We start from the raw sequence: 26,521 nt of genomic DNA on the forward strand, positions 1-26,521 counted from the left end.
CCCAGAGGGCATCCAACCCCCTTTAGAACAACCATCATAGAAGAAAACTTTGTTGGAAGAGACCTTGTGGGTCTCTTCGGCCGAGAAGCAGGAAAATTGCAATCAGAGCACTCCCGACAGATGGCCATCCAGCCACTGTTTCATCAGCCTCCAAAGAAGGAGCCTCCACCACACTCCGGGACAGAGAGTTCCACTGCTGAACAGCTCTCTCCCACAGTCAGGAAGTTGTATTGTCAAAGGCTTTCATCAGTGGGATTGTTGTGGGTTTTTCGGGCTGTATGGCCATGTTCTCGAAGCATTCTCTCCTGACGTTGTGCCTACATCTATGGCAAGCACCCTCAGAGGGTTGGGAGGTCTATCTATCATCGAAGCATTCTCTCCTGATGTTTTGCCTGCATCTATGGCAAGCGTCCTCAGAGGTTGTGAGGTCTATCTATCATCCATCTATCTATTATTGATTTATGATCTATCATCTATATATCATCTATCTATATATCTATTGGGTTGTTGTAGGTTTTTTGGGGCTGTCTGGCCATGTTCTTGAAGCATTCTCTCCTGATGTTTCGCCTGCATCTATGGCATGCTCCGGGGCAGAGAGTTCCACTGCTGAACAGCTCTCTCTCACAGTCAGGAAGTTGTATTGTCGAAGGGTTTCATCACCGGGATTGTTGTAGGTTTTTCGGGCTGTATGGCTATGTTCTTGAAGCATTCTCTCCTGACGTTTCGCCTGCATCTATGGCAAGCATCCTCAGAGGTTGGGAGGTCTGTCTATCACCCATCTATCTATTATTGATTTATGATCTATCATCTATATATATCTATCGGGTTGTTGTGAGTTTTTTCGGGCTGTCTGGCCATGTTCTCGAAGCATTCTCTCCTGACGTTTCGCCTCCATCTATGGCAAGCTTCCTCAGAGGTTGTGAGGTCTATCATTCATCTATCTATTATTTATCTATGATCTATCATCTATATATCATCTATGTATATATCTATCCGGTTGTTGTAGGTTTTTGGGGCTGTCTAGCCATGTTCTTGAAGCATTCTCTCCTGACGTTTCGCCTGCAGCTATGGCATGCTCCGGGGCAGAGAGTTCCACTGCTGAACAGCTCTCTCTCACAGTCAGGAAGTTGTAATGTCAAAGGTTTTCATCACTGAAATTGTTGTGGGTTTTTCGTGCTGTATGGGTATTTTCCCAAAGCATTCTCTCCTGACGTTTCACCTGCAGCTATGGCATGCTCCAGGGCGGAGAGTTCCACTGCTGAACAGCTCTCTCACACAGTCAGGAAGTTGTATTGTCGAAGGCTTTCATCACTGGGTGTGTTGTGGGTTTTTTTTTGTGCTGTATGGCTATGTTCTCGAAGCATTCTCTCCTGACGTTTTGCCTGCAGCTATGGCATGCTCCGGGGCGGAGAGTTCCACTGCTGAACAGCTCTCTCTCACAGTCAGGAAGTTGTATTGTCGAAGGCTTTCATCACTGGGTTTGTTGTGGGTTTTTTCATGTTGTATGGCTATGTTCTCGAAGCATTCTCTCCTGACATTTCACCTGCAGCTATGGCATGCTCCGGGGCGGAGAGTTCCACTGCTGAACAGCTCTCTCTCACAGTCAGGAAGTTGTAATGTCAAAGGCTTTCATCACTGAAATTGTTGTGGGTTTTTCGTGCTGTATGGGTATTTTCTCGAAGCATTCTCTCCTGACGTTTCGCCTGCATCTATGGCAATTATCCTCAGAGGTTGGGAGGTCTATCTATCATCCATCTATCTATTATTTATTTATGATCTATCACCTATATATCATCTATCTATATATCTATCGGGTTGTTGTGGGTTTTTTGGGGCTGACTGGCCATGTTCTCGAAGCATTCTCTCCTGACATTTTGCCTGCATCTATAGCAAGCATCCTCAGAGGTTGTGAGGTCTATCTATCATCCATTGGGAAGGGACCCCAAAGGCCATCCAGTCCAACCTCTTCCTGCCTTTATGTAGGAGCACAGTCAAATCCCTCCTGACAGATGGTCATCCAGCCTCTGCTTAATAATAATAATAATAATAATAATAATAGAATATAGATTTGGAAGGGACCCCAAAGGCCATTCAGTTCAACCCTCTTCTGCCTTCATGCAGGAGAAGCACAATCAAATCCCTCCTGACAGATGGCCATCCAGCCTCTGCTTTATAATAATAATAATGATAATAATATAGATTTGGAAGGGACCCCCAAAGGCCATTCAGTCCAACCCCTTCTGTCATAAAGAAAAAACACAATCTAATCCTCCCCAACAGATGACCATCAAAGCAAATGTGTGTGTGTGCGTGTGTGTGTGCGTGCGTGTGTGTGTTTGTGTGTGGGTATGCATCTCCTGGACCTTTCAGCTGCTTTTGATCCCATTGACCGTGGTGTCCTTCTGCACCGATTCTCTGAGATGGGACATTAGGACATTGCATTGCAGTGGAAACACATATAGTATTATAGGTTTGGAGGGGACCCCCAAAGGCCATCCAGTCCCTCCGTGTCAGATATTTGTAACTCGGGGCTGGCTGTATGTCTATATCTATATCTATATCTATATCTATATATGAGATAGATGTGTCATAGATTTAGAAGGGGCCGCCAAAGCCCATCCAGTCCAGCCTTGTTCTTAACTAAGACTTGTGTGTAAGTTGGATGTTTGTAACGCAGGGCAGCCTGTGTGTGTGTGTGTATGATTCCTTTTACTTCCTGTTGTCTCACCTCCATTCTTAACTAGAAGTTGTTTGCAAGTCAGATGTTTGTAACACAGGGCTGGCTGTATGAATATATCCCTATGTCTATCTTTATCTCTATCTCCATCTCTATCTCTATATCTCTATCTCTATCTCTACCTCTACCTCGACCTCCTTCTATCTCCATCTCTATCTCTATATCTCCATCTCCACCGCAACCTCTACCTTTACCTCTTTCTATCTCCATCTCTATCTCTCTCCATCTCTATCTCTATTTCTGTCTTTATTTCTACTTCTACCTCTATCTCCCTCTCCCTCTACCTCTACCTCTTTCTATCTCCATCTCCATCGCCATCGCCATCTCCACCTCCACCACCACCACCACCACCTCCACCTCCACCTCCACCTCCACCTCCACCTCTACCTCTACCTCTATCTCTTTCTATCTCCATCTCCATCTCCCTCTTCCTCTCCCTCTATCTCTTTCTAGCTCTATCTCCCTCTCCACCTCCACCTCCACCTCTACCTCTTTTTATCGCCATCTCTGTCTCCACCGCCATTGCCATCACCATCTCTACCTCCACCACCACCTCCACCTCCACCTCCACCTCCACCTCTACCTCTACCTCTACCTACCTCTATCTCTTTCTATCTCCATCTCCATCTCCCCCTATCTCTATCTCTACCTCTACATCTTTCTAGCTCTATCTCCCTCTCCCTCTCCACCTCCACCTCCATCTCTACCTCTTTCTATCGCCATCTCCATCTCCACCGCCATTGCCATCACCATCTCCACCTCCACCACCACCTCCACCTCCACCTCCACCTCTACCTCTACCTCCACCTCCACCTCCACCTCTACCTCTACCTCTACCTCTACCTCTACCTCTACCTCTACCTCTTTCTATCTCCATCTCCATCTCCCTCTCCCTCTATCTCTATCTCTACCTCTACCTCTTTCTAGCTCTATCTCCCTCTCCCTCTCCACCTCCACCCATACCTCTTTCTATTGCCATGTCCATCTCCACCGCCATTGCCATCACCATCACCATCTCCACCTCCACCTCCACCTCCACCTCCACCTCCACCTCCACCTCCACCTCCACCTCCACCTCCACCTCTACCTCTACCTCTACCTCTTTCTATCTCCATCTCCATCTCCCTCTATCTCTATCTCTACCTCTACCTCTTTTTAGCTCCATCTCCATCTCCCTCTCCACCTCCACCTCCACCTCCACCTCACCCTCTACCTCTTTCTATCTCCATCTCCATCTCCATCGCCATCGCCATCACCATCTCCATCTCCACCTCCACCACCACCTCCACCTCCACCTCCACCTCCACCACCACCACCACCTCCACCTCCACCACCACCACCTCCATATCCACCTCCACCTCTCTTTCTATCTCCATCTCCATCTCCATGTCTATCTCTACCTCTACCTCTACCTCTTTCTATCTCCATCTCCACCTCCATCTCCATGTCTATCTTCCCAAAATGAGATAGATATAGAATCATAGATTTGAAAGGGACCCCAAAGTCCATCGAGTCTAGCCCTGTTCTTAACTAGAGCTTGTTTGTAAGTTGGACGTTTGCAACTTGGGGACTGCACGTGTGTATGTGTATCTATATCTATATCTGAGATAGATATAATATCACAGATTTGGAAGGGACCCCCAAAGGCCATCCAGTCCAGCCCTGTTCTGAAGTAGGAGTCATTTGTAAGTTGGACGTTTGCAACTCAGGAACCTTGGCCTATACAACATGAATTCCCTGGGTTGTGGGGCAGTGGGGGGGGGGGGGGGGGGTGTCCAGTCTTTTGGTTGCCAAGGGATCTCTGACCTTCATTGAAAACCCCAGATTTCGGTTTCCAAGCAGGCAAAGTTTGGACTGTGGCCGCCAGCACGATTTGCCATGTTCAGAGCCAGGCCTTGGCTTCTGCCTGCTGATGGCCGTGGGTGGCATTTCCCATTGGGACGCATTGGGAAGAAGCCTTGTCTTCCTTGGCATTTCCCTGCGAAGGGTTTCATGGGCCGCTGAACCGAGAGGCTGTTTCTGCTTTTGCTCTTGAAATATTGATTGCAGCCTTGCATTTTTGCCAAACCGAGTGATTTCCCTTTTTTGCCGGCGTTTTATTCACGGTTGACTTTGCGCTCATACACTTTGCATAGACAAATATGAAGACACAATTCTGGCATGCTCAGAATGGGATACGGTTCGACTCCAAGCTGGAGATGGAGGCCACAAGGCCATTTGGTTCCTCAAGAAATGCCCAGAAAGGCCAGACTTTTGGGGAATCCTCGTTGTCGTCGTCCTCCTTGGCTTCCCCTTTCTTGCCTCCTGAACGGTCTCGGCCTCCTTTGGGAGCGCAGCCCCATCCAAGCATCCCTTAATTACATCTTAAAACATTTACTCGTTGCCCTTAATCAAAAATTGATTCCTGGGGTTGTGTGGAGCGCAGCCCTCGAAAGGCTTGGAGTCGTTCTCCCCCTGCCGTCTTCCCTCCTCAATCCAAAGACATGGGCAGGAATGGCTCTCCGCCTTGGAAACGAGGCTGCTCCGTTTTCACAATTATCTTCCAGAATTTCCATTTCTGATCCAAACGAAACACAGTGCCGTCATACTATTGCTTTTCCCCTCCTTTTCCGCTCTTCCTTGGTCTTTGCCGTTGACTTCCCATTCCTTCAGCCTACTCTAAACATGGGTGAAATCTATCTATCTACTCTAAACTCTATCTATCTATCTACTCTAAACTATCTATCTATCTATCTATCTATCTATCTATCTATCTATTATGCTGGGGAAAGTGGAAGGCAAAATGAAGAGGGGGCAACCAAGGGCAAGATGGATGGATGGCATCCTTGAAGTGACTGGACTGACCTTGAAGGAGCTGGGGGTGGTGACGGCCGACAGGGAGCTCTGGCGTGGGCTGGTCCATGAGGTCACAAAGAGTCGGAGATGACTGAATGAATGAACAACAACAATCTATCTATCTATTTATCTATCTATCTATCCTAAACATCTATGATGTCTATCTACTCCAAACTATGATATCTATCTATCTATCTGCCTCTATGATACCTATATACTCTAAACTATGATATCTATCTATCTACTCTAAACATCTATGATGTCCATCTACTCTAAACTTTATATCTATCTATGATATCTATCTATCTATCTATCTATCTATCTATCTATCTATCTATCTATCTATCCTAAACATCTATGGTGTCTATCTACTCTAAACTATGATATCTATCTATCTATCTATCTATCTATCTATCTATCTATCCTAAACATCTATGATGTCTAGCTACTCTAAGCTATGATATCTATCTATCTATCTATCTATCTATCTATCTATCTATCCATCTATCTACTGTAAACTATGTCTATCTATCTATCTACCTATCTATCTACCTATCTTTCTACTGGCCTCTATGATATCTACTCTAAACTATGATATCTATCTATCTATCTATCTATCTATCTATCTATCTATCCTAAACATCTATGATGTCTAGCTACTCTAAGCTATGATATCTATCTATCTATCTATCTATCTATCCATCTATCTACTGTAAACTATGTCTATCTATCTATCTACCTATCTATCTACCTATCTTTCTACTGGCCTCTATGATATCTACTCTAAACTATGATATCTATCTATCTATCTATCTATCTATCTATCTATCTATCTATCTATCCTAAACATCTATGATGTCTAGCTACTCTAAGCTATGATATCTATCTATCTATCTATCTATCTATCTATCTATCTATCCATCCATCTATCTACTGTAAACTATGTCTGTCTATCTATCTATCTATCTATCTATCTATCTATCTACCTATCTATCTACCTACCTATCTATCTATCTATCTATCTATCTATCTATCTATCTACTGGCCTCTATGATATCTACTCTAAACTATGATATCTATCTAAACATCTATGATGTCTGGCTACTCTAAGCTATGATATCTATCTATTCTAAACTATATCTATCTATCTATCTATCTATCTATCTATCTATCTATCTATCGGACTCTATGATACCTATCTACTCTAAACTATGATATCTATCTATCTATCTACCTATCTATCCTAAACATCTATGGTATCTATCTACTCTAAACATGTATGATATTTATTCTAAACTGTGATTGCTATCTATCTACTCTAAACACATATAATATCTGTCTGCTCTACTCTACTGGCCTCTACTCTATGATATCTATCAACCCTAAGCTATGATGTTTATCTATCTATCTGCTCTAAACTATATTTATCTATCTACTCTAAACATGTATGAAATCTTTCTACCTCAAACTCCATCTATCCATCTACTCCAAACATGTATGATATCTACTCTAAACATGTATGATATGTATCTACCTCAAACTCTATCTATCTATCTATCTATCTATCTATCTATCTATCTATCTATAGATCTATCTATCTATCTATCTATCTATCTATCTATCTATGCTAAACATGTATATACTCTAAAAACTATGATATCTATCTACTCTAAACATGTAGGATATCTAGCTATCTTTCTATCTGTTGTAGTTCAGCCAGTGGCTGATGGTTTAACTGATGATTTAGAGAGGATGGTGAGCTTTCCTGTGGCATAAAGTGATGGGCTCTCAAGCCTGGGAAATGAAGTAGCAAAAGCACCTTCATTGGGTGAAGAGCTGAGTGATAAGGGGGATTCCCATGGGAACCCACCTGCAGCTACGGAGATCAACAAAAGTCTTCGTTTACAAATCAGAGCTGAAAATAGATTACATCATTCAGAGAGATTACGTGGGAAAGTTGTGAAGGAAATTCCCAGGAAACAGAATGATTTCATGGGTGTCTATTAAAAAACAAATTGTTTACTTTAAGTTCAGTTCAGGCAACACTGCGTTAGAGTGAGAAGCTAAGCCTGAGTTCTGTTGCTCCTGGTTCAAGTCAAGCTTTGATTTTGGATTTTATATATCCTGGAAGTTTCCTATGTTCCTGTTCATGTATTCCTGCTCAAGTTTCATTTGTTTTTGCCTTCCTGGTGGTAGACTTATGCCATACCTGTTATTCCTGGTTGTTCCTGGACTTTATCACCTTTATCACCTTTGGATTGTTGTTTGGTTGTCATATGTTGCTAATCTTTTTGGATTTTATCTTCCTTCCTTACTCCTGCTTAAGCAGTTGAGTGGGGAAAGGAAGTGGCCTGAGTCCAGGAATTATGGGAGTTGAAGTCCAAAACACCTGGAAGGATGGCCAAAGTTTGTCCATGTGTGCTATAGAGACTTTTTTGCCCATCACTTGGGGGCTGCATGTAGTTCACCCTTACTTACTTACTTACTTACTTACTTGGGTGATCCCTCGTAGTCCGAGGATGATGGTCCTCCAAGTTCGGTGTCTGGGGGTGGGTCCGTAGGTGGCTATGGAGCCCTATTTTTGACCTGCATCTTCTCCCACAGTGAGGGCATTGGTTTTCAGGTGGAAGACAGTCCCAGTCAGGTTGGGTTTGCGCGCCTTCCTCTTGGCACGCTTCTGTCTTTCGCCCTCCATTCGTGCCTCCTCAAATTCTGCAGCACTGCTGGTCACAGCTGACCTCCAGCTGGAGCACTCAAGGGCCAGGGCTTTCCAGTTCTCAGTGTCTATGACAGAGTTTTTGAGGTTGGCTTTGAGCCCATCTTTCAATCTCTTTTCCTTCCCACCAATGTTCCATTTTCTGTTCTTGAGTTCAGAGTAGAGCAACTGCTTTGGGAGACGGTGGTCAGGCATCCGGACAACGTGGCCGGTCCAGCGGAGTTGATGGCGGAGGACCATCGCTTCAATGCTGGTGGTCTTTGCTTCTTCCAGCACTCTGACGTTTGTCCGCCTGTCTTCCCAAGAGATTTGCAGGATTTTCCGGAGGCAGCATTGATGGAATCGTTCCAGGAGTTGCATGTGACGTCTGTAGACAGTCCACGCCTCGCAGGCGCATAGCAGGGTTGGGAGGACAATAGCTTTATAAACAAGCACCTTGGTCTCCCTACGGATGTCCCGGTCCTCAAACACTCTCTGCTTCATTTGGAAAAATGCTGCACTCGCAGAGCTCAGGCGGTGTTGTATTTCAGTGTCAGTGTTGACATCTGTAGACAGTCCACGTCTCGCAGGCGTATAGCAGCGTTGGGAAGACAATAGCTTTATAAACAAGCCCCTTGGTATGCATACGGATGTCCCGGTCCTCAAACACTCTCTGCTTCATTTAGAAAAATGCTGCACTCGCAGAGCTCGGGCGGTGTTGTATTTCAGTGTCAGTGTTGACATCTGTAGACCGTCCACGTTTTGCAGGCATATAGCAGGGTTGGGAGGACAATAACTTTATAAACAAACCCCTTGGTCTCCCTACGGATGTCCCAGTCCTCAAACACTCTCTGCTTCATTTGGAAAAATGCTGCACTCGCAGAGCTCAGGCGGTGTTGTATTTCAGTGCCAGTGTTGACATCTGTAGACAGTCCACGTTTTGCAGGCGTATAGCAGGGTTAGGAGGACAATAGCTTCCCTCCAGCAAAAGAGAGAGACGCTGGATCTCCCTCGCCCCTGTTTTGATTCTATGTGCAAATTGTTGCATCAGGAAAGGGTTAACCCCCCCCCCCCAAAAAAAAAAAAAAAAAACAACCCCAAACGTATTTGTGATCTTCAGAGAATCAGGGCTTCTTTTGATCCGGCAACTGAGCTCATCACGCCGCCGAGGCACAAACAACCCCAGAAAATGATAGGCTGCTCCCTTGTAATTGGAGCGTGATGGGCCTTCCCGGGGAGAGCCGAGCGGTGATTAATATAATCGTTTTGACAAGGGATCATTATTTGGCCCCGCTTTGGGTTGCATCAGCTCTCGTTGCAGGTGGAAGGGACGGAGGGACCCATCTGCGTCTCCGCCCTCCTTGCCACTCAGGGATCCGGTAATTGCCGGCTTCTCAAACACTTCTGGGCCTGAGAGTTCACCAGAGCCAAGCCAGGGAAGCACGTATTTACACTCCGCAACATGCTTTCTGTTCCTGGGTGATCAGTGCCATGTCCTCAATGGTTCTATCATCAAAACATGGGGAAAGTTTAGGCAACTGCACAAACTTTGTTTCTGTGGGAAGGAGGGATTAACATCTTCCTGCAACAGCGCATTTTGCTGTAGTTTTCCAATGAATCTTTAATTGAGTCTCAACCCATTTAACCTAGTTTGTGGCACACCCCCCCCCCCCCAAAGTTTCTGGAGTAGGACAACTCCTTTCAAAGTAAGGACCGCACCATGAAATATGAAATAATATTTTCAAACCAGGGACAGAACCTTTTTTCCCTCCCAAATTGTGTTATTGTATTTATTTGTATCCCACTTTGCATCTTGGTTGCAAGACAGAAGTGGAATACAAATAAATAAATATAATGCATACTAGCCATCCCCTGCCATGCATTGCTGTGGCCCACTCTGGTGGTCATGGGGGTTCTGTGTGGGAGGTTTGGTCCAATTCTATCGTCGGTGGGGTTCAGAATGCTCTGTGATTGTAGGTGAACTATAAATTCCAGCAGCTACAACTCCCAACGAGGGATTGCCTAAGTTAGTATGTATTGGCACACTGGGTGCAGTGCCTCAAGACCTTGGCCTGCACTTAAAAACAATCAACACTGACAAAATTATTATTATTATTATTATTATTATTATTATTATTATCTTTATTTATACCCCGCAAAATCTCCCGAAGGACTCGATGCGGCTTACAAAGGCCAAGGCCACCAACAACAACAACATACAATACACAGTAAAACTCATAAGCAAATAATAAAACATCAAGCAAACAATAAAACAATGACACCGTGACGCAAAAGACCTGCAAAAGACCACCCGACTCAGATCTGCATGCATTATCCATCAAAACCAGGCCCAAATCCCAGACTCAGGAAGCCAGAAGCGTGCTGCTAAAAGCCAAAGTTAATCCAACAGAAGTTTGCATGGGAAGAGCTACGTTGGACTGACAACCCATGCTTGTCTGCTACAAGGCTAAATACCCTTTGTGGACATGAACGCATTGCGTTGACCTTTGGCCCCCTTGGCTTCTCGCTTGCTAGCCAAGCGAGTGCTTCTCCGGAGCCTTAATTGTAGATGATCTTGCCTGCTCATTAATTCATTATCTTCAAGGCTATGTAACCCCTTATCTTGGTCCAACTGGACCAGATCACTGTGGGGAGGAAAAGACATCTCCACCTGGCTGTGTGGGAATTCGCTCTCGTTATCAGTCTCACTAACATTCCTTTCCCCTGGGAACTGATTTGCTGTTTCTCCTTCAGCAGCCCCACCATCAGCCCTGTCTGAAGCATGTACAGAAATCTGTACCCATCATCCTCATCATCATCCTGTAGAAATTCTGGCTCAGAAGGTCCAAAGAGCTCAGCTTCAGACTCAGAGTCAAGCTGAGTCACAACAAGCAGTACCTTCATTCAGGCATGTAGCCGAGGGGGGGGGGGGGGGGCTTGAGGGGCTTCAGCCCCCCCCCCCCCGAAATTCTCATGTTGGTTCGTGAAAAGGCCTTACTGGTGCATTATTTAAACTGTGATGTTTATTCGTATCATGATCTGATCACCATACTCAATATATCTCATATGCATGGGGGTACTGGGGTAATGATACAAAAGGTTTGCTAGGCTAGACCCTCTTTCACTCAGACTCAGCCCCCCCCCAAAACTCAGCCCCCCTGAACCCCCCCTGAAAAAAACTCAGCCCCCCGAATCGAAATCCTGGCTACGGGCCTGCCTTCACTCACTTCCTGAGACCACTATGAAGTCAATAGGAACTTTAGGATGGTCGACTCCAAAGGGAGAGGACCCTTAGTTCCCACCAAAGAGGGTCCATGACCTTGGCGAGCCTTCAGAGAAGCCTGATTCCAGCAAATTTATTAATATTAAAAATTGAAATGAGACTCTTGCCAAAGCGAAGAAGAGGCACCGAGGTTTATTGAGCGATTCCGCTGAAGTGGATGCAATTGCAGTGATCCTTCACATGCAAGCATGCCAGTACATTGATCAGAGGCATATTCATAGCAAAATACAGGTTTGAAAGTTTCAAAACTCCCTCCCTCTTGGGCTCCTTAGCCAATCAGGGAGAGGGAGGCGGGACAGAAGAGGGACGAGGTGTCCAGAGAGGAGGATGACATTCCACTGTCCTGGATTTCCTGTGCCCGAGGGATCAGCCACCCAAGGAAACTAGTTTTTCTTGTGATGGATCAGTGATTGGGGATCATCATTTGATTCAGGTTTTCCCCTTCCAGGGTCAGATAAGGTAAAAGGTGAGGCTGGGAAGGATGTTTGTTGTGAAGGGAAACTTGGCAGAGGAGGAAATCACAGTCTGAGGACCCCCTCCTCAAGTCAAATGGTAACTCCAGGTCCCATTGTTCAGGTGTGAGTTCCAAGTCAATAGGTGTTTTTGTGGTTCCTGATCAGCCTCCCAAAAGGCAAAAGAGTTCATGGCTGGGTCAGACTTGGGAAGGAAATACATAGAAGGAAAGTATATAGAAATGGTAGGAAATTCATATCCATCACCCCTTCTCCATCCCACCCACCAGAGACATTTAATAAAGAAATTATTTCCAAGCAATGTGAGTCCATAGTTCATTTTGAGGGAAGTTCATGAGCGGGAAGGATGTCCTTGTGAGTCCAAAACGTTAGGCAGAGCTGCCACGCTGGGGTCGAAGCTGGTCCTTGGGAAACTACAACTCTCATGAAGGGCAGAAGTCCCAAGATCCAGCCATTCCCCAAAAGCCTCGTGGGGTCCTTGTTGTTGTCAGTGCCTTGGCAATGTGACCAAGACTTAACCCTTACTGTGCAGTCTGTTGCCCTTGCCCTTTGCAGAACTATAAGTCACTATCCCTTATTTTGGGGGGGGGGGGGGTGCTCGACTTCAACTACAACCCACCCCATTGACTGATCAAGATCGAACTTGGCACACAAAGTCCCCACGACCTACATCCTATTCTGGTTTGGAGGAGGATTGACCACGAATGATGGGATTTGCATATCGGAGTTAAAAGTTCACCTGTACCCCCTAATCCAGCCGACACTGGATCTGGACTAAACTTGGAGCACAGACAAACAATGCCTTTCTCTAATCACTTGGGCAGCGCCGGGTCCCCAAGCTAGTAAATAAATAAATAAATAAATAAAACACCTCCCAGGCACACTTGGCCCACCCTGGGACACATGAATGGTGAAACATCCAGAAGGGAAAGTCGGTTTCTGAATCCAAACTGCATCATGAATTGATTCTGGGTTCCGGCTGCCTTTCCATCCGAAGGACAACATGTTCTCCAGTTTGTGACCCAGTAGTTGGTTGCGCGACAAGCCGGAACGAGGCAGGCGCAAGGGTACTTGAATGCGACCTAATGTTGATTTATGGGGCTAGCTTCGGAGACAGGCTCCGCTTCTCCCAGAAAGAGTCCCATCCATTACTGGCAACGCCGTGGCAGTGACAGAGCAGCTCGATTCCACTTTGGTGCAACGCTGCGCTTCCTATTATCCTCCTGGCTGCCCTCGCAAATGGACCACGCTGGCTTCCGGCCCAGGAGGAAGAGCGGTGGCAAGGGCCGGGCTCCCAAAAGTTACATTTCCTGAGTCCTTGATTCTGGGGGATGTGGTCCCAACATCTATATAAATAAAAATGTAATGTTCGTTTGTGGGACTAACGTAACTCAGAAACCACTGGATGAATTGACACGAAATTTGGACACTAGACACCTGACAGTCCAATGAGTATTCATCACCCTTAAAAATACTATATATATATATATATATATATATATATATATATATATATACACACACACACACACACAAACACACACATACACTCATATATATATACACACATGCATACATAAATACACATACGTATACACACACACATATATATATACCCAAGCACACACACATATACACATGTAAACATACATGCACACATTTATTATTATTATTATTATTATTATTATTATTATTAGGTTCTTTTTCTGACGTTTCGCCTGCATCTATGGCAAGCAACCTCTGAGGATGCTTGCCATAGAAGCAGGCGAAACGTCAGGAAAAAATGCCTCTAGAATATGGCCATATAGCCTGAAAAAACCCACAAGAACCTATTGATTCCAGCCATGAAAGCCTTTGACAATATATTATTATTATTATTATTATTATTATTATTATTATTATTATTTAGTAGTAGTAGTAGTAATAATAATAATAATAATAATAACTAATATTACTACTACTACTACTACTACTACTAAAGGCAGCGTCTCCTTCCCTCTCCTTGAATCCTGTCCTTCAAGGTCTGGACATGGATCAGAAACGGTGCCCGAAATGGAGCTTTGTCCAGACCAACAGGAATCCATCTTCCCTCCGTAGAACCAATTTCCAAAAACAGACCAGGCCAGTAAATCATCCCAAGAGGTTCCTGCGAGACAACATTCTTCATGTTCTCCTTGCACTCATCAATAAAAGGTTTACAAGCCCCTTAAAGGAGAGCCGGCATCGTGTCTTGCCTGGACCGGGGAGAAAAGGGCCTTTCTGATTTTCCTCCCAGACCAGGTCATCGTTTTGGGCTGCGCAAATGCTTTGGATGAATGCAAATACATGGAAAGGATTCAAACACATGGACAATTATGTCCAGAATGACCTGATTTCATTCTCAGTCCAATTTGATCTGTTGCCTAATCTCCAAGCAAGCTCTGGAAGTCCTCAAGTTGATGCCTCCAATATCTCTCATGCCCTGGGCATGTTCTCTCAAGTTCAGACTAGAGCACTGATTGGGTTGCAAGGTTGCATTGGCACCGAGAGCAGAGAAATACATGCATTGATGAAGGGGTCTTGACCCTGAGAGAGGACAATGGTGTGTGTGTATGGGGGAAGGGGGGTCCTGGTCCTTGTCTCTGGCATTGACCCCTCCTTGCTGTTTCCTTTCTTTGTCCCTCTCCTTGCAGGAAATGGCTACATTGAAGGCAAAGAGCTGGAGAACTTCTTCAGAGAACTGGAGAACGCCAGGAAGGGGGCTGGCATGGTAGGCACCAAGCATTGATGTTCTTCCATCCATTCATCTGTCCATCTGTCCATCCATCTAACCATAATAAAAAGAATAAGAATTATTGTTATCCACCTGTCCATCTATCCTTCCATTCATCCATCCATCAATAATAATAAAAATAATCCATCTTTCCATATATCAATTCATCTTGGTAGGCACCAGGCATTGCCGTTCTTCCATCCATTCATCTATCCATTCATCTATCCATCTATCCATCTGTCCATCCATCCATCCATAATAAAGAATAAGAATAAGAATTATTATCCATCTGTCCATCCTTCCATCCAACCATTCATCAATAATAATAATAATCCATCTGTCCATCTATCAATTCATCTGTCCATCCATTCATCTGTCCATCCATGATCTCTACATCCATCCATCCATCTATCCATTCATCAATATTAATAATAATAATATCAATTTGTCCATCTAGCAATCTATCTCTTGATCCATTCATCCATACATCCAACAATTCATCTCTACAGCCATCCATCCATCCATCTGTCCATCTGTCCATTCATCTAATATTATAATAATAATAATTGCTACTATCCATCTGTCCATCTATCCATCCATCTCTCCATCCATTCATCCGTCCTTCCATCAATTCATCTCTAAATCCATCCATACATCTGTCCATTCATTCATCTATTATTATTATTATTATTATTATTATTATTATTATTATTATTCATCTGTCCATCTATCCATCTATCTCTCCATCCATCCATCCATCCATCAATTCATCTCTATATCCATCCGTCCATCCATCCATCTGTACATCCATTCATTATTATTATTATTATTATTATTATTATTATTATTATTATTATCCATATCTCCATAACAACAACAACAATATTCTATCTGTCCATCTATCCATCCATCTCTCCATCCATTCATCCGTCCTTCCATCAATTCATCTCTACATCCATCCATACATCTGCCCATTCATTCATCATCAACAACAACAATAATAATAACTATTCATTTGTCCATTTCTCCATCTCTCCATCCATCCATCTCTATATCAGTCCGTTCATCCATCCATCTGTCCATCCATTATTATTATTATTATTATTATTATTATTATTATTATTATTACTATTATTATCCATCTCTCCATCCATTCATCCATATCTCCATAACAAGAACAACAATAATATTCTATCTGTCCATCTATCTATCCGTCCTTCCATCAATTCATCTCTACATCCATCCATACATCTGTCCATTCATTCATCAATTATTATTATCATTATTATTATTATTATTATTATTATTAATCTGTCCATCTATCCAACTAGCTCTACATCCAATTACTACTATTCATCTGTTCATCTATCCATCTATCTCTCCATCCATCCATCCATCCATCCATCTATCCATCAATTCATCTCTACATCCATCCATCCATCTGTCCATCCATCTCTCCATAACAACAACAACAATATTCTATCTGTCCATCTATCCATCCATCTTTCCATCCATTGATCCATCCATGTCTCCATCATAATAACAATAATAATAATCCACCTGTCCATCTATCTATCTATCCATCCATCTATCCATCCATCCATCCATCAGTTGTGTCTCCTTCCCATCCCTCTGCTCTCTGTTCCATCTCAAGATGGTGGACCTTCCTCCACTTAGGTGGGCCCTTCTACGCAGTAAACAAACCCACAAGCAAATGCCCATCGTATGTCTTTTGAGCTGATTAAGATGGCTGCTGCTTTCTCCAAATGCCACCTGGCCACAGCAGGGTCAGAAATCTGTGTCAGGAATCATCAATTTGGGTTTGGGTTGGGCTTGGCTTTCCTTTGCTTCCATCAAAATGGCCCGTCAGGATTTGGAGACGCTGGGCAAGAGCGGCAGAGATGCCTTTGGTCCTTTATAATGAAGTTTGGGGCAGGAGAGACTTGGAAGAGACCCAACAGCTTCATCTTTGCCCGTGGAGTCTGTGAGAGGAGCATTGCGTGCGCGGTTGACCTTTTCTCTCTCATCGTTTGACAGGAATCCAAAAATACCAACTTTGCGGAGAAGATGCAGGAGTTCATGCGGAAGTACGACAAAAACGCAGACGGGAGGATTGAGATGTCGGAGGTGAGCGCCTTCAATCTGGGTCATGTTGACATCTCTTGCAACAATTGGAGGGGATGCGCAGATGGGTCCAGGGCAGGCCTGGGCCAACTTGGGCCCTCCCTCCAGGTGTTTTGGACTTCAACTCCCACAATTCCTAACAGCCTACCGGCTGTTAGGAATTGTGGGAGTTGAAGTCCCAAACACCTGGAGGGAGGGCCCAAGTTGGCCCAGGCCTGGTCTAGGGCCTGGATCAGGAGCTGAAGAAAGAAGGAAGGAAAGAAGGAAGGAAGAAATGAAAGTGGGTGTAATAGTCCTGGGGAATCTCCTAGTTGAATGACATGATTATGACAGAAGAAGGGAGGGAAGGAAAGAAGGAAAGAAAGATTAAATGAAAGAAGGAAGCAGGGAGGGAAGGAAGGAGAGAAGGAAGGAAAGCTGCATTGAAGGAAGGAAGGGGGAGGGAAGGAGGGTTTGAAGAAAGGATGGAATGAAAAAAGAAGGAAGGAAGGAAGGAAGGAAGGAAGGAAGGAAGGAAGGAAGGAAGGAAAGAAAGAAAGATGAAATGAAGGAAGGAAATCAGGGAAGGAGGGAGGGAAGGAAGGAGAGAAGGAAGGAAAGCTGCATTGAAGGAAGGAAGGGGGAGGGAAGGAAGGTTTGAAGAAAGGAAGGAATGAAAAAAGAAGGAAGGAAGGAAGGAAAGAAAGAAAGATGAAATGAAGGAAGGAAATCAGGGAAGGAGGGAGGGAAGGAAGGGAAGAAAGGGGGAAGGAAGGAAAAGCTCGATTGAAGGAAGGAAGGAAGGGGAGGGAAGAAAGGTTTGAAGAAAGGAAGGAATGAAAAAAGGAAGAAGGAAGGAAGGAAGGAAGGAAGGAAGGAAGGAAGGAAGGAAGGGAAGGAAGATGAAATGAAGGAAGGAAAGCAGGGAAGGAGGGAGGGAAGGAAGGGGAGAAGGAAGGAAAAGCTCGATTGAAGGAAGGAAGGAAGGAAGGAAGGAAGGAAGGAAGGAAGGAAGGAAAGAAGGGGAGGGAAGAAAGGAAGCAAGGTTTGAAGAAAGGAAGGAATGAAAAAAGAAGGAAGGAAGGAAGGAAGGAAGGAAGGAAGGAAGGAAGGGAAGAAAGATGAAATGAAGGAAGGAGAGCAAGGAAGAAGGGAGGGAAGGAAGGGGAAAAGGAAGGAAAAGCTTGATGGATGGAAGGAAGGAAGGAAGGAAGGAAGGAAGGAAGTAAGGAAGGAAGGGGAGGGAAGAAAGGAAGCAAGGTTTGAAGGAAGGAAGGAATGAAAAAAGAAGGAAGGAAGGAAGGAAGGAAGGAAGGAAGGAAGGAAGGAAGGAAGGAAGAAAGGGAAGAAAGATGAAATGAAGGAAGGAGAGCAAGGAAGAAGGGAGGGAAGGAAGGGGAGAAGGAAGGAAAAGCTTGATGGATGGAAGGAAGGAAGGAAGGAAGGAAGGAAGGAAGGGGAGGGAAGAAAGGAAGCAAGGTTTGAAGAAAGGAAGGAATGAAAAAAGAAGGAAGGAAGGAAGGAAGGAAGGAAGGGAGGGAGGGAGGAAAGATGAAATGAAGGAAGGAGAGCAAGGAAGAAGGGAGGGAAGGAAGGGGAAAAGGAAGTAAAAGCTTGATGGAAGGAAGGAAGGAAGGAAGGAAGGAAGGAAGGAAGGAAGGAAGGAAGGGGAGGGAAGAAAGGAAGCAAGGTTTGAAGGAAGGAAGGAATGAAAAAAGAAGGAAGGAAGGAAGGAAGGAAGGAAGGAAGGAAGGAAGGGAAGAAAGATGAAATGAAGGAAGGAGAGCAAGGAAGAAGGGAGGGAAGGAAGGGGAGAAGGAAGGAAAAGCTTGATGGATGGAAGGAAGGAAGGGGGAGGAAGGGAGGGAGGGAGGGAAGGAAGGAAGGAAGGAAGGAAGGAAGGAAGGAAGGAAGGAGGAGTTGGGATCGGCCTGGGCTCAGATGGGCAGAAGGTTGCTGTGCGCCCTCCTCTCTTCTCAGAGGAGCCTCCTTGCAGCAGCTGAGGGCTCAGATGTGAGCCGAGTGAGGGATCCTCTCCAGGCGCATGGATGGATGGGCAATTCTCACAGCATCCAGACAAAACAAGGGCTCCGTTCCTTCTGGATTTGGCAAAATGCAAAGCCAAGGGATGGGAAAGGGGGGAACGGGAGCTTATCCTGCCAGGCGGAGGCTCTTTGTGCCGATCTTGGACCTCTTCCTCCCTCTCTGCTCTCTCCGCAGCTGGCGCAGATCCTGCCCACGGAGGAGAACTTCCTCTTGTGTTTCCGGCAGCACGTGGGCTCCAGCGCTGAATTCATGGAGGTAAGGAGACCGTGATGAAGGAGAGGAAATGGGCACAGAGACGCCCAGAAGACTCTCCAAAATGCAGACTACGGCCCGCGGGCCGAATGTGGCCCTCCAACGTCCTTTACCCAGCCCTTGCCCTAAACATTAGATTTAGGGTTGCCTTGAAGGCACACAACAAGAACACTATGTAACTTGATTTCTGTTCCTGGGTTATACCTGTCATTTCCTAATTGGTTCTATCCTAAAAGCCTGGGAAAGGTTTACTAAGCTGCCAAAACTTTGTTTCTACGAGAGGAACATCCGGCTTTAGCATATTTGGCTCTAGTTTTCTAATGAATATCTCAACTCACACAACCTAGTTTGTGGCAGCCACAAATACAAAGTTTCTGGAGGAGAACAATGACTAGTGTTATTGTTGGCCCTCTGTATTCATGGAGTTTCTTTCCATTGATTCTCTCTCTCCATCCATTCATCAATAATAATAATAATAATAATAATAATAACTATTATTGTTATCAATCCATCCATTCATCCAGCTCTCCATCCATCCATCCATCCATCCATCCATTCATGTTGTTGTTGTTGTTGTTGTTGTTATAAATCCCTTCCTCCATCCCTCCCTCTATCTCTACATCCATCCATTCATCATTAGCCATTGTCATCATCATTATCATCATTATCCATCCATCTCTCTATCCTTCCTTCCTTATCTCCATCCATCCATCCATCTCTCTTTCCATTCATCCATAATTATAATTATCTACCCCTCCATCCATCCATCTCTCCTTCCATTCATCTATTATCATCATCATCATCATCATCATCATCATTATCCATCCCTCCATTTTTCCATCCACCCATCCACCCTAACCCTTACATTCATCCATAATTAGTTATTATTATCCATCCATCCCTTTATCTCTCCACCCACTCTTCCATCCATCCATCCATCCATCCATCCATAATCATCATCATCATCCATCTATCCATCTCTCTATCCCTCCCTCCATCTCTCCATCCATCCATCCATCCATCCATCTCTCCTTCCATTCATGCATAATTATAATTATTCATCCCTCCCTCTATCTCTCCATGCATCCATCCATCCATCCATCTTTCCTTCCATTCATCTATTATTATTATTATTATTATTATTATTATTATTATTATCCATCCTCCATATCTCCATCCATCCGTTGATCCATCCATTCATCCATAATCATAAACATCATCATCATCATTATCCATCCATCTCTCTATCCCTCCCTCCATCTCTCCATCCATCTACCCATCTCTCCTTCCATCCATCCATAATTACAGTTATTATCCATCCCTCCCTTCATCTCTCCATCCATCCATCCATCCATCCATCCATCCATAATGATAATAATGATAATAATAATAATAATCCATCTCTCTATCCCTCCCTCCATCTCTCTTTCCATCCATCCATAATTATAGTTATTATTATCCATCCCTCCCTTTATCTCTTCAACCGTCCATCTATCCATAATTAGTTATTATTATCCATCCCTTCCTTTATCTCTCCATCATCATCATCATCATCATCATCATCATTATCCATCCATCTCTCTATCCCTCCCTCCATCTCTCCTTCCATCGATCCATAATTACAGTTTTTATTACCCATCTCTCCCTTTATCTTTCCATCCATTCATCCATAATCATCATCATCATCATCCTCATCATCATCGCCATCATAATTATCCATCCATCTCTCTATCCCTCCCTCCATCTCTTCTTCCATCCATCCATAATTACAGTTTTTATTATTCATCCCTCCCTTTATCTCTCCATCCGTCCATCCATCTCTCCTTCCATTCAATCGTTGTTGTTGTTGTTGTTGTCCAATCCTTCCTCCCTCCATCTCTCCATCCATTCATACATCCATCCATCCATCTCTCCTTCCATTCATGTTGTTGTTGTTGTTGTTGTTGTTGTTGTTGTTGCCCAATCCTTCCTCCCTCCATCCTGCCCTCCATCTCTCCATCCATCCATCCATCCATCCATCCATCCATCCATCCATCTCTCCTTCCATTCATCTGTTGTTGTTGTTGTTGTTGTTACCTAACCCTTCCTCCCTCCATCCTGCCCTCCATCATCATTCATCCATCCATCCGTTGTGTTTCCTCCCCAGGCCTGATCCAGCCCCAGAGGCCCTTTCCCCTCGGCTCTTGCCCTGCATGTGCCTCCTTGCCCCATAGGAACCACCCAGAGTGTAATGCTAGCCTTGGGTCACTGTCCGTCCATCTGTCCGTCCCTCCGTCCCCCAACAGCTGGGAAGCAGCCGCTTGTTGTTGTCGGAGCCATTAGAGCCAAACAATGGGAAAGCTAATCCTGCGCTTGGGTGACACTGGAGCCAGCTAATGGGCCGAGGCAGTGGGCGCAGGCCATGAAATATTAACGCCGGCCCCACTCAGACAATGCCGCGTCTCCTCCCTTGGCCCTGAAATATTCATTCCTGCCCTCAGGACGGCCAAGGCCCGGGTCAGTCTTTTCCACTGGCCTGAACTTCTCCGAGCACAAAACAATGCAAGCCCACTGGAAATTTGGAAACTCGTTGCACACACGATACCTCCGGGATGGCTTTTTAACCGAGCGGATGCTCCTGTGTGGGTTGCCAGTGTAGGGTTGAGTTTCATCCCTTTGGAGAAAAGGGCAGCCATGTTCATCAGCTCCAAAGCAATATGGTGGGCGTTCACTAGTGGGGATGTTCGCTGCATACAAATGCCCACCCATGGGGAGAAAGGTCTTGAGATGGAAAGGAGGGCAGAGGGATGGGGAAGAAGCACAATGGATGGATGGATGGATGGATGGATGGATGGATGGATGGATGGATGGAGAGATGGATGGAGAGATGGATGGATGGAGAGATGGATGGATGGAGAGATGGATGGATGGATGGATGGATGGATGGATGGATGGAGAGATGGATGGATGGATGGATGGATGGATGGATGGATGGAGAGATGGATGGATGGAGAGATGGATGGATGGAGAGATGGATGGAGGGAGAAATGGATGGATGGATGGAAAGATGGATGGATGGATGGAGAGATGGATGGTTGAATGGATGGATGGATGCATGGATGGGTGGGTGGATGGATGGATGGAGAGATGGATGGATGGAGAGATGGATTTCTTTATCATGTCAGAAGCGATTTGAGAAACTGCAAGTCGTTTCCGGCGTGAGAGAATTGGCCATCTGCAGAGACATTGCTCAGGGGATGCCTGTGGGAGGCTTTCTCATGTCCTCACATGGGAAACTGGAGCTGACAATGGGTGCTCACCCATGGTTGGAGACATGGATGGATGGATAAAGAGGTGAACAGATGGATGATGATGATGATGATGATGATGATGATGATGATAGATGACTGGATGGATTGTAGGCATCAACGTATGAGGGTTGGAAGCCGCCTTGAGTCCCCCTTCGGGGGTTGAGAAGGGTGGGGTAGAAATACCTGAAATAAATAAATAAAATGGATGGATTGGTGGATGAATGGATGTACAGATGGGTTATTATTGTTGTTGTTGTTGTTAATAAATAGATGGATGGATGGATGGATGGATGGATGGATGGATGGGAGGATGGAGGGACAGATGAATGGACAGATGGATGGAGAGATGGATGGATATATAGATGGATTGATTGATGAATAGATGGATGGATGGACAGATGGACAGATGGAGAGATGAATGGATACTGATGGACAGATAGATCATTACTATGACTGTTACTATTGAGGGATGGATGGAAGGAGAGAGAGATGGAGGGAGGGAGAGATATTTATTGTTGTTGTTGTTGTTGTTATGGATGAAGGGTGGAAAGATGGAGTGATGGAAGGATGGATGGATAATAACCTTGTTGTATATCTTAGCCATTTGAAGGCTTATTATCACTATGCCTATTATGACTATTATGTTTCCTTCTACCCCACTTTATCTCTACCAAAGGAGACTCAAAGTGGCTATCAATCTCCTAAATGGTTCAGACAAAGCAAGAGATCAATCTGCCGCTCTCTCTATCAATGCACTTCTCTCTCTCTCTCTCTCTCTCTTTTTCTTGTAACCAATCTCTGCCGTCTCTCTTCCAGGCCTGGAGGAAATATGACACGGATCGCAGCGGATATATTGAAGCCAACGAGCTCCAGGTGAGAAGCGGCCATCAATCAAAGGAAGGGCTCAAAACAAAACACCACAAACACCCCCCACATCCCCCTCCACATTGGGTTCACTCCAATGGCAATGCCGCATGATAACCAGACACTCCGGGCAATGACCTTCCGACATGTTTCTCCTGCCTTGCCATGTGTCCCCTCCCACCCTGCCCCTTGGAAATCCTCCCCGGTCTCATTGGAAAGCGAGGTCTCTCTCGGTGATCTGTCCATGATCTGGATCTTCTCCAAGGTTGGCTTTCTTCTTGGCTCTTGCAGGGATTTCTCTCAGACTTGCTAGAGAAGGCCAACCGGCCCTACGACGAACCAAAGCTGCAGGAATACACGCAGACCATCGTAAGTCGGAAGATGCAGACCCCCAAAGCTGGGAAGGGGTCTAGCCCCACTCATAGAATCATAGCATCCTAGAGTTGGAAGAGATCTGGTGGGCTATCATCCAGCCCAACCTCCCAAGAAGTAGGAAAATCACATTCAAATCACCCCTGGCAGATGGCCATCCAGAGTAGTTAGATAGATATCGTAGTTTAGAGTAAATAAATATCATACATGTTTAGAATAGATAGATATAGTTTAGATAAATAGATATCTTAGTTTAAAGTAGATAGACGTCATAGATGTTTAGGATAGATAGACAGATAGACAGATAGACAGATAGACAGATAGACAGATAGACAGATAGACAGATAGATAGATAGATAGATAGATAGATAGATAGATAGATAGATAGATAGATATCATAGTTTAGAGTTGATAGGTATCATAGAGTAGAGGCCAGTAGATAGATAGATAGATAGATAGATAGATAGATAGATAGATAGATAGATATAGTTTAGAGTAGAATCATAGAATCATAGAATCCTAGAATCCTAGAGTTGGAAGAGACCTCCTGGGCCATCATCCACTCTAACTCCATTCTGCCAAGAAGCAGGAATATTGCATTCAAATCACCCCTGACAGATGGCCATCCAGCCTCTGTTTCAAAGCCTCCAAAGAAGGAGCCTCCACCACACTCTGGGGCAGAGAGTTCCACTGCTGAACAGCTCTCACAGTCAGGAAGTTCTTCCTAAAGTTCAGGTGGAATCTCCTTTCTTGTAGTTTGAAGTCACAATGGGGTGAAGGCTGTGGAGCAGTTTCCCTGAGTCTGCCCTGGGTTGTAGCTTTGAGGGACCTCTTTATGGTGGGGTCTGTATCTCGCCCCACAAGTCATGCCTTTCAAGCCATGGGGAGAACATGGAAGAGATCCTCAATGTCTCTTGAGGTGCTCCTTTCAAGGATGGGTTTCCTCATGTGGGGGTACTATCTTTTCCCCTAACAAAGGACGAGAGGGACAGAGGACAGAAGGACCACTCCAAGGTCTTCTCGCTCAGTGGAGGATCTTGTGAATTCGATCCCTCTTAACAGATGGCCATCCAACCTCATAAACATCAGGAGAAACGGGGCTATAGGATCTTATGGATTCCTTGAAGGTACCCCCCAATGACCATTCAGTCCAATAACCCCTCCCGCCAAGCAGAAAGGCACAATTTGATCCCTCTTAACAGATGGCCATTCAGCCTCATAAATGGGCCATCCAGTTCAAACCCCTTCTGCCAGGTGGGAAGGCATAATCCGATCCATCCAAACAGATGGCCATCCAGATTCACAAACATTAGAAGGAGAAGCAGGGCTATAGAATCATATAGACTCCTTGAAGGGTCCCCCAAAGACCATCCAGCCCACCCTCCTTCCACCAGGCAGAAAGGCACAATCCAATCCCTCCCAACAGTTGGCCACCCAGCTTCATAAACATTGTTCCTGGGTGATAAATGTCATATCTGAATTAGTTATATCATAAAACGTGGGAAATGTTTATTGAGCTGCAAAAACTTGGTTGCTGTGGAAGGGACACACCACAGGACACTTTGCTCTTGTTTTTTGATGAATATCTCACAGAGTCTCAACCAATCACAAACTTTCAAACTAGGAACAGGAATATTTTTCTAATTTTGTGACATCCATAGCGTAGGCTGTTAGGAATGGTAGAAGTCCAAAACACAACGGGAGGGAGGGCCGAAGTTGGCCCAGGCGCGCTCTAACCGGCCTGCCCTTTGTGCCTCTGCTGCAGCTGCGGATGTTTGACCTGAATGGAGACGGGAAGCTCTGCCTCTCGGAAATGTCACGGTGAGTCTCTCTCTTTGCTTCTGAGATATTATTATTATTATTATTATTATTATTATTAAATAAGTTTATTATTGGATACAGACAGATGGATGAATAGATAGATAGAAAAATAGATTAATGAATGGATGGATGGATGGACAGATGGAAAGATAGATGGATGGATGGATGGATGGATGGATGGATGGATGGATGGATGGAAAAATAGATGAACGTATGGATGGATGGATGGATGGATGGATGGATGGATGGATGGATGGAAAGATAGATGAACGGATGGATGGATGGATGGAAAGATAGATAAATGGATGGATGGATGGATGGACAGACGGATGGATGGATGGACAGACGAATGGATGGATGGATGGATGGACAGACACATGGATGAATGGATGGATGAATGGATGGACAGATGGATGGATGAATGGATGGATGGAAAGATAGATGAATGGATGGATGGATGGATGGATGGATGGATGGATGGAAAAATAGATGAACGGATGGATGGATGGATGGATGGATGGATGGATGGATGGATGGAAAGATAGATAAATGGATGGATGGATGGATGGATGGATGGATGGACAAATGGATGGATGGATGGGCAGATGGATGGATGGATGGCCGGACAGACGGATGGATGGATGGACAGACGAATGGATGGATGGATGGACAGACACATGGATGAATGGATGGATGAATGGATGGACAGATGGATGGATGGATGGATGGATGGATGGAAAGATAGATGAATGGATGGATGGATGGATGGATGGAAAAATAGATGAACGTATGGATGGATGGATGGATGGATGGATGGATGGATGGATGGATGGAAAGATAGATGAACGGATGGATGGAAGGATGGATGGATGGATGGATGGAAAGATAGATGGATGGATGGATGGAAGGATGGATGGACAAATGGATGGATGGATGGATGGAAAGATAGATGAACGGATGGATGGAAGGATGGATGGATGGATGGATGGAAAGATAGA

The 26,521-nt window shown here is 44.9% G+C and overlaps 1 protein-coding gene and 1 pseudogene across 1 annotated transcript in view; one reads left to right on the forward strand and one right to left on the reverse strand.

Moving 5' to 3' along the window:
* The window catches only part of CALB2 (calbindin 2), a 32,695-nt gene that overhangs the window by 370 nt on the left and 5,804 nt on the right, over nucleotides 1-26,521 (forward strand). The window contains exons 2-7 of the mRNA XM_060788395.2: nucleotides 14,696-14,772; nucleotides 16,813-16,902; nucleotides 19,099-19,179; nucleotides 23,283-23,339; nucleotides 23,622-23,699; nucleotides 25,468-25,523. Of these exons, the coding sequence (XP_060644378.2) occupies nucleotides 14,696-14,772; nucleotides 16,813-16,902; nucleotides 19,099-19,179; nucleotides 23,283-23,339; nucleotides 23,622-23,699; nucleotides 25,468-25,523 (439 nt within the window). The remainder of the gene's footprint in view (nucleotides 1-14,695; nucleotides 14,773-16,812; nucleotides 16,903-19,098; nucleotides 19,180-23,282; nucleotides 23,340-23,621; nucleotides 23,700-25,467; nucleotides 25,524-26,521) is intronic.
* Nucleotides 25,592-26,504, reverse strand: LOC137097574 (guanine nucleotide exchange factor subunit RIC1-like; annotated as a pseudogene).

Source organism: Anolis sagrei, chromosome 8 (assembly GCF_037176765.1).
Source record: "Anolis sagrei isolate rAnoSag1 chromosome 8, rAnoSag1.mat, whole genome shotgun sequence".
NCBI classification, from domain to species: domain Eukaryota; kingdom Metazoa; phylum Chordata; class Lepidosauria; order Squamata; family Dactyloidae; genus Anolis; species Anolis sagrei.